Source organism: Haliaeetus leucocephalus, unplaced genomic scaffold (genome assembly GCF_000737465.1).
Source record: "Haliaeetus leucocephalus isolate CR32 unplaced genomic scaffold, Haliaeetus_leucocephalus-4.0 Scaffold306, whole genome shotgun sequence".
Taxonomy (NCBI): Eukaryota; Metazoa; Chordata; class Aves; order Accipitriformes; family Accipitridae; genus Haliaeetus; species Haliaeetus leucocephalus.
Window position 1 is genome coordinate 3924268 of NW_010972742.1, and position 8534 is coordinate 3932801.

At 52.6% G+C, this 8534-nt stretch overlaps 2 protein-coding genes across 3 annotated transcripts in view; both read right to left on the bottom strand.

The window, feature by feature from the left end:
* Positions 1-208, bottom strand: part of GTF3C5 (general transcription factor IIIC, polypeptide 5, 63kDa) — a 4883-nt gene extending 4675 nt beyond the window's left edge. Inside the window, exon 1 of the mRNA XM_010571107.1 lies at positions 28-208. Coding sequence (XP_010569409.1) covers positions 28-177 — 150 coding nt within the window. The 5' untranslated portion in view covers positions 178-208. The remainder of the gene's footprint in view (positions 1-27) is intronic.
* Positions 209-882: 674 nt separating this feature from the next.
* On the bottom strand, positions 883-8393 carry CEL (carboxyl ester lipase). Of its 2 annotated transcripts, none has more exons than XM_010570850.1 (11): positions 7711-8393; positions 6346-6496; positions 5785-5907; positions 5241-5438; positions 5010-5140; positions 4462-4569; positions 4129-4246; positions 3063-3249; positions 2303-2506; positions 1604-1801; positions 883-1116 (listed from the first exon to the last, which is right to left on the bottom strand). In XM_010570850.1, exons 1-11 carry the CDS (start codon positions 7777-7779, stop codon positions 912-914), a joined length of 1692 nt encoding a protein of 563 aa, XP_010569152.1. In that variant the 5' UTR covers positions 7780-8393; the 3' UTR covers positions 883-911. The 2 variants fall into 2 exon arrangements, with proteins under 2 accessions (XP_010569152.1, XP_010569154.1); XM_010570852.1 differs by having other exon boundaries at positions 7016-8393.
* Positions 8394-8534: the final 141 nt, after the last annotated feature.

The following is an 8534-nucleotide window of genomic DNA, read 5'->3' on the forward strand; positions in this document are numbered from 1 at the left end:
CCCCTCCCCGGGACCCCCCCCTCTCACCCGCGACACCCCCTGCTCTCCTCCCAGCGTCCGCAGCATGGCCCCGACGTCCCGCACCAGCCCCGGGTACTCCACACACACCAACCGCGGCGTACGGGGCAGCTCCAAGACGGCCGAACCCCGCTCCCGCCACTGCCGCCCCGCCGCCATCGCTTCCCCACCCCGGTCCCTCCCGCCAGTCTTCCCCCCTCAGCGCCGCGGGCCGCGGCACAAAGGTTCCGCCGAAGATCGGTTCCTACGGCGGCGGTGCGGGGCCTGGCCGGGCCCGGGGTGGGGGGGTGCGGGTTGGGGGTGAAGGTGAAGGTGGAGGTGAAGGTGGGCGAGCACCCGTGCTCCTCTTCTCGCCCGGGCTCGGAGCTGGAACTCCTCAGCTCGGCCTGGCCTCTGCCAAGGCATGGGGGGGTGCTTGTGCCCATAAACCGGTGCGGAATAACCTCCCGCCGTTGGGTTTATTTCGCCCTCTTTGAGTTTCGGAGCCGATTTCCCTGCACGTAGGGCAACAGTTCACCTGTCGGTTTGCGTTCGTAGGTGACAACTGTAATTATCTAAGGGCTTTTGTTATTAGCGTGGGTGTTGATGGTAACGCGGGGACATCCAGAGGACAGGGCCTGTCCTGCGACGAGGTAAAACAAACCCTGACCCAAGGGCTGGCAGAGCAGGCCGAGCCGCGGCTCCCGGTGTCAGCGGCTTCACCGGGACATTGCTGTGTTACGGGACAGGGGAACACGCTTTGCCCGCAGACTGGATGTCGCTCGCTGCCTGGCTTTAACGTCAGGGAGAAAACCCTGTCACGGCAAAGACAAAGAGAAGCCATAATCACTCAGTTACAAGCAAGCCTTTAATGAATTTGGCCTATTTCCAAAAGGTGGTTTTTTTTCTTAGCTTCACAGCAGTTCCTCGGTCAGGGAGATGTTGGCAACCTGCGGCAGACTCTGATAGACTGTGTTCCAGAAGTTCACGTACCGGGATCTCAGATTCTGCTTCAGAGAGTCCTGGTTTATCTTGCTGTTGATTTCCAGGTAGTAACTGCTCTCATTGCTGTAGGGCAGCCAGGCAACGGGCACCTTCGAATTCCCTTTGTTGGGATCACTGGGGAAAAAGGAGACATGGAAGTTCAGTTTTATCAGGGCAGCTTGTGGATGCAGCAAGGTTTGTGGTGTTTGGGAGGGACCCCGTCTGCTCAAGTGAGGCTTCAAGTGAGTGCAAAGAGAGAGTTTGACACTGGGACAAGCAATAGCAGTTCTGCCTGCTAGGAGTGACTTGGTGACCTGCAGTCTCTTCCCTTGGTCCCCACTAGCATCGTCCCTGGCTGCATGCAGGGGCTTAACTCCTGTCTGAATGGCAGGATTCGGAAACAAACCTCATCATTAAGTCTAAGCAGAGTTCACAAGTTCTGAAAATGCTTTTGCTGTCCCCAGGGGAAACTCCACCACTGGGAGACATAGAGCCAGGCTCACAACAGAAGTACAGAGAGAGGGCACCCCGCTTTTGAGAATGGCTCTTGAGAAGTTAATAGACAAGAGCAGCAGGCTGAAGTGCTGCAGCAAGCCCCAAATGTGGAACTGGAATCACTCACCCTGTCCTGGCAAAGTTGGTCCAGTAAGCAATCATGGCACTTGAGACAGTCCTGTGCTTGGGCAGGTAGCCCAGAGGGGTGGCAAAGGGTTTTCCAAACACGTACTGCAGGTCATCAGCATGGTCTGCCCCTACCCAGCTTGGGTAGACGGGCATTCGGGATGGCTGGGAGAACAAGTAGCTGTATGTCTTGGCACTCCTGGAGAAATAAAATAGACATGCTAAGTGGATGTGAGTGGAAAGCAGAGGAAGGGGTGCAGATTCATAACCACGCTCCAAATACCAGCAGAGCCAGAGATTCAGCGTTGGAAGATGCTCATGTGCATCTAAGAGGTGGTCTCAGGAGAAAACATCCTTCTATCTGGTAATTTTTAACTTCCATTTCTGATTCTCACTCTAACCCTCATATCTTCCAACTGCCGTGTCTCGTGGCATCAAACATTGCTAGGATGAAATCCGAAGTTTTTAGGAAGCAAAAACTTGTTTTAATGGAAATTTAAAACAAATTCCTAGCATGACGCCCTTGCAGCATTAGAGAAGTAGTGTTTGTACAAGTTACACATAAGCATGTACTCAGTACCAAAAAGCGTGCCTCCTTCAAGTTCAGCCCTCTTAACCCACTCCTCATCCCCTTGTGCCGGCAACACAGCGTTTCAGCCCCTGGCGGGCTTTGGGCTCCTGCCAGGGCTGAGCTGCTCACCGGGCATTCTGCAGGTGCAGATACAGTGCCCACTGTGTGGGAACCAGGAAAATGTAGTCAGTAATCAGGTCCACCACTGTCCTCTTCATGACCTCCTGGTCCGGGTTGTCACCCCACACTTGTGTGTAGAGGTTGTATGTCGCATTGGCTCCACGCTCGCCCCTGTCCACAGTAAGTCCTTTGACCAAATGATAGACCTCTTGCCTGAAAAGACAAGTAGTATCAACTAATTACAGACCGGCAGCTTCAAGTGGGGCAGGGATCATGGAAATGGATCCCAGCTCCCATTGATGTTCATATCCAAGCCTGTGGTTAGCAATGGTTTGGTGGAGTAAAAGCCAGTGATTTCATTCCAGGTCTTCGATGGTGGGCATGTGCTTCCCAGCTTTCTCAGCAGAACAGCTTGGGGCCAAATTGGCCGCAAGCTCCTTTTGTCCGCAAAGAGGAGTCTTAAGGGGTGGGCACCCAGCATGTCTGGCATGTACCTTCTCTGGACAGAGACCATCAGGGCTGCCAAGCCTGTCCCTGGTGCTGAGTTCAGAAGCACCGTAAAGGTACACGGGGAGGCTTCCCCACTAGCTGGCCCTTTCTCTTGAAGGCTCTGGACTTGGCAGCATATGCCCTAGGCACCCTGGCTTGGAGTGACATACTGTTTTGAAGGTAGTGCCCTGTCCACTCAGGTCTAAGGCCTTGGAGTTTGGGGGCTACGTTAAAGATAGGGTTCCTCCTGTTAAGGGTTTTAAGAGCATCCTTCACTTACGCAGTGATTTTCACCAATGGGCGATTGATAGCAGGCAAATCAATGCCAGCGAAGATGTGTCCATCCATGTTATTGATCCCACCAATGTAGTCAATGTCAGCAGCGTTGGCAAAGAGGTTCTCTGGCATGTCTGGGAGGAAGTCTCCATCGATGACAGGAGTGAGGGCAAGTGTGTGAACCAGGGGAGCTGCAGCAGGAGACAAAACCGGAGTCTGTTAGGAGCTGAGAAAAGACATGTGTGGCCCGGCATATCCCGTGGCTCAAGGAACTGTCAAAGGAATAGGCTGAGGTGAATGAGAGCTTGGGTGGTGACTTCAGCGTGACCACAGAATCACGTTCAGTAAACCTCATGCCTGTAGCTGGGGGAGATGAACAAGACATCTGCCAACCAAGTACCGGCAGGTGTCATCAACAATTCCTCTCCTTCCCCCAGCCCCTTCCCAGAAAGCCCAGTCCAAGGTATGAAAGAGCAGAACTTCTCCCCACCCCATCTGGCTGCATTCACTCACTGCCAGGACAGCTGGCTTAGGCCAGTGCAGCTGCACAGCAGTGGCTTGGCCACTGTCTGTCCTGGGCAAGGCTAAATACTGGGGCTGTTTACTAGGAGCATGAGGAGAGCAAACAGAGGAGAGTCGTCTTGGGCAAGAAATTCTCACAGGCAGTAAAAGCAGAAGCATTCCCTACCTGCTGGGAGAGTCCTACACTCCACCCAGCGACTCAAAGGAAAATAGCAGGGTTGTGGTCAATTATTTTTTTGTTTGTAAGCTGTGTTCTGGAATGCTCTTGCTGCTTTCACAGAACAGAAAGCCCAAACAGCTGTTTTGGAGCCAAGGCATGGCCCGTGGGTAATTCCTCTGCCACCGCTGCCATTGCACGATGAACGGCGTTCATTCAGCGCAACGTGCACCTGCCTGCAGAAGGGCAACTGTGAGATCTGTCATTATTGTCCCCTTTCTGAAGGACACAAGCACTGCTTCAACACTCCTGGCAATCACCCCAGCATCTCATCAAAGGCATGGTGAGCCCTGGGTGCGTGGCGGACCACAGCGTGGACCGGGGGACTTACAGGGCAGGTTGGTCAGCTGCAGGTGGTAGGCCAGCGTCACAGCTTTGGGATCGGAGACGCGCAGGCAGTTGGCCAAGGTGGTGGTGTTGTCTATGGGGCAGCCCACATGTTGTGCAATCTGCAGGAGGAGAGAGAGAAAGCTCCCAGCACTACCCTCTGAAGCCAGGCTTCATTACCACCTTCACAGGGCAGAGGTTGGTTTTAGTCTCAAAGCAGCATGTTTCCAAAGCTCTGTGTTTGGCAGCATGGCTCCTGCTGAATACCTCGCTAGTTATGCTCTTCTCTAGAGAATCCCTTTGTTTTCTATTCCCTCAAGCAAGGCTTGCATGTTACCTTTTTAGCCCAGGAGAGCGGGTCATTCTGGATGGCCCAGCTGCAGAGACCGACACCACTCTGGGTGATGGCTCTCTTGAACAGGCCCTTGTTCTTTGGGGACAACATCTGTGGTACAAAATAGAGACAAGAGGGTTTCAGGTGCAAACTCCTGAAAAGCCCATCACCTCCCAGACCTGTCCGATCGCCTCATAGCTTGTGCACCAGACCCGAGGAAGCTGCCAGTTCTCGTGCTATTTAACAGCCTCAGCAGTTAAAGTTAAAAGGTGATACGGTGAGAAGAGGAGCAGACTAGGGGGACATGGCAAGTAAATGCTATTTCACCAGAGGTCCCAAAAGCAAGGACACGTGCCTGCAGTGGTGGAGCTGATTAAGCTGAAGGAGGAGCAGCTACAAGGTGAAGAGGCTGAGCATTGCTGTCCCTGGGCAGGAGAAGATGTTAAACAGGCAGTGTGTGTGGAGGAAAGCAGTGGAGTGCCAAGGGGATCATCTCTCCCATTTACGGAGAAGAGAAGTGGCTCTGGTGGGGTCTAACAAGTACAACACACCTGCAAGGAGACACTGACGGCACCAGCTGATTCCCCAAAGATGGTGATGTTTTCTGGGTCACCCCCAAAGACCTTGATATTCCTTTTCACCCAGGCAATAGCCATGTGCTGGTCCTTCAGCCCGTAGTTCCCTGAGCAACAGAGAGCACCCACCATTAAGCAAGGGCACAGCAAAGCCGGTAAGTTGGGGCCCTGTGACAGGGTCCCCTGAAGAGGGAGCAGCTACGGTACCTGGCATGCTTGCGTCTCCAGTGCTCAGGAAGCCTAGGGGCCCCAGGCGATAGTTGATGGTCACCACGATCACGTTGCCCCGCACAGCAATCTCCTCGCCATCATAGAGGTAGTTATTGAGGAAATTGGCTCCCTGGCTCCCTCCTACAAGGAAGGCGCCACCGTAGATCCAGATCATCACTGGCAAGTTGGTAGAGACTGGGAGATGAGGAAGAAAAGCAGTATGAGCTACAACATAGCTAGAAGGTGCTGCCCATCCACGCCCATACCCCCTCGCTGAGCGTCGCTCCACCTGGGCAGGAATAGACATGATGCTGTGCAATAGCCTATGGCCAAGAAAGTCTACGCTCTGTAAAGAGGCTGAAACTCCCAACAGGCTGCAGCTGAGGGACATTGGTTGACATGGCTCCCACCCTTCCCTTTGAAAATCAGTGCTCCTGCAGTTGCCCACTATGGGAACATAGCTGCTGAGAGATGCTCCAGAGCAGTTTGTCCACAAAAGGCAACTGAGAATCTCCTCCCCAGGTCTCTGCCAAGCACATACTATGTTTCCTCTGTTGAGGGATCCAGATGTTCAGATAGAGACAGTCCTCGCTTCCACGGACATCAGTTTGTGTAAGTGTCATCTGAATGCAGCGGTTTTTGAATTCTTTTGCCTGCAGTGTTCCTGAGAGGAGAGAGGGAAGACAGCAGGTCCTAGTTAGAGGCATCAACTCCATCCTTTGGTTGCAAACTGTCTGTCCATCCATCCTCTCCTCTGTGAGTCCAATACAGAGGCAGCAAAGCCTCCCCAGCCACTGTGACCGGCCTGAGGGAGTGACAAAGTGGGACCTTTTCCCATGTGAACTAGTTCTGGACAGCCGAGGCATGGGTAGGGGAGATGCAGGTGCCATGCTTCGGATTTGTTACTTCATGTGGTTACTTGAGCTGCTTGGGCACGCTTAGACACAGACTGTCATACCCACCATGAGACAAAGAGCTTTTTCTTGGCTCTGCTTAGCAGATGAAAGCAGGCAAAAAAGTCTTTGGCTTGTCAATAATGGACTACAGAGAGAGAAGTGAAAACAAAACCCCAAACCAAAGGCATTCAAAAGCTGGATCTTACCTTCCCAGCCAGGATGAGGTTGGGGGTCTTCCAGAGTCTTTGGAGGGGCAGCAAAGGGGATCCCTCTGAAGATGTCGACATAGTCCCCAAAGAGTCCCAGTTTTTTACTCTCGCCTTCCACAAAACCGCCCTCGGTGTACACCACACCCAGCTACATGTGGCACCATTGAGAAGAGAAAAATCCATTGTACAGTCCTTCATGCCTCTGGCTTCCCATGTTGCCAGCACCCACACCTTGCCCTGCTCGGTCCCCCAGATGGACCCACTCACAGCCCGCCTTCCCCAGCCATCCCTTTGGACCCTTGTGGAAAGCCCACAGGTAGTTGCCACTGGAGATGTGCCTGAACAGATGTCCTGCAGGCTGCCCTTTGGAGCAGATGGGCAGTGGCAATTCCCCTGCACTCCCAAAGACAAACAGCAGAAGGTGAGGACCTACAGCCTTAAGATGTAAACCAGGCCAGACCTGACAAAGAACTGTGCAGGAACTTTTGGAAGAATGTTGATGAGAGTCTTGGCCATTTTTAGGGCACCTAAAAGCACCCTGCCTTGGCTGTCATGGTCCACAGGCCCTCTTTCATGGGCTCCAGACCAGACGTAGCAGGAGTTTGCTTATTCAGGCAGGAACAGGCAAAATGTCTTGCAAAGCCATAAGAAGTGTTTTGGTACTTACGGTTGCAGCCCATGCTACCCCAAGGTAGGAGCACAAGGCAAAGCACAGGATCTCCCAGCGAGCCATGGTGAGTGCACACCTGAGGAGCCAATTCCCACATGGAGGCTTACATATATATATCTAGGAGTGCAGCTGTGTGTCAATGCCATGACCCAGTCTTGGCTCTAAGGTAAACTAGGGCAGCCTCTACACACTTGTCCTTCAGTAGGCTGAGGCCAAACCATGGCTGAGGCAGACTGGCGTCACTGTGTGAGAGCCCTGCAGATGTTGCTTTTGTGGGCTGGAGGCCAAACCTAAGGAAATATCTCAGTCTAACAAAACTCCACAGAACATAAAAAAATGCTGAAGCCTTGAGAAGCCTCACACAAGTGCAGGAGGCTGAAATCGTATTAAACCATGCATTAGAGCATATTATCGGCCACAAATGAGAAACCTTGCACTTGTAACACACTGGGGAATGCACAAGGCTCAGAAAGTGCCAGCAGAGCCTTCATTTCTGTGACAGGGTGGTAGCAATCCAGCCAGCAGTGGCAGACTGATGGCCAGAGCGGCCAACCTCTGTGGACCTGAAGCTTTGCCCCACTGCCTGCTTCCTTCAGTCCTTGCTAACTACTGGGGAAGTCAAGACAGAATTGAGAAGTGCATCAGCTAGTGAGGACAACGTACGCTACCTCCCACAGAAGGGAATTATTCACTGCCAGAAAGTGTGTTTTCCTGCAGGCTTTATTTCCAAGATTACCGGCAAGGCTCAATGCTGAAGTCATGACACAGTATTTTCATTGCCCTTAGACAAGCAGAAGGGCAGCACCTGCCTTAGGGACTCCAGTAGCACCGGAGTACTTCCCCCAGCACCTCCTCAGGCACCTTTTCTATTGTCCACGTGGCCACCAACCTGGCCAAAGTGCACTTCGCACACATGGAGACATTTGGGAATGCAACTTCTCCTCTTCTCTGGTGTATGGCTTGGATTCTGGGCTCTTTCTTGGGAGTTTGTTGAGCTTGCTTGAGGGCTTATTAGCCAGCAATTATGAAAATGTAGGCAATGGCTCCCAAACATCCAGAATGACAGCCATCAGCAGGCACCGCAGTCGGTGCAGAGAGATCGTCATCATCTTAGTACAAGTTCTGCTTTCCCACATCCTGGGCATGGTGGCTGAACCCTCAGCTCTCAAGGAACAAGAGCAGAGAAGATTCTGTCCAACAGCAGTCATACTGGTCACTGAGTTCACACATAGTCCAGAATTTCTGTCTCCATTTCATTTTCACTCCCATCAGAAGGCTTGAAGTCCTCTTCCTCCTCCTCTTCATCATCCTCATCCTCTCCAGACTCATATGCCAGCTGCTCTTTGCCAGCTGCACTGCTTGTTGTATTTGAGAAAAGAGCTTAATTGGGAAGAAAGAAAGAAAAACACTGTGATACCTCTCAGTGAAACCTGGGGGCATTTGCAATAGAGTTCATAAAACAAGCGAGAGGAAGGCAGAAGCCGGAGGGGCACAGCTAATGTTGCACATCTTAGTA

Excerpts from the sequence above, each read along its gene's own strand:
- CEL (XM_010570850.1), bottom strand. The coding sequence starts at position 7,779 with ATGACTTCAGCATTGAGCCTTGCCGGTAATCTTGGAAATAAAGCCTGC. Across the intron at positions 6,497-7,710 it reads GGAAAACACACTTTCTGGCA|CTGGGTGTGGTGTACACCGA; the intron begins GTGAATAATTCC and ends TGCCACATGTAG. Across the intron at positions 4,247-4,461 it reads CGCTCTCCTGGGCTAAAAAG|ATTGCACAACATGTGGGCTG; the intron begins GTAACATGCAAG and ends CTCCTCCTGCAG.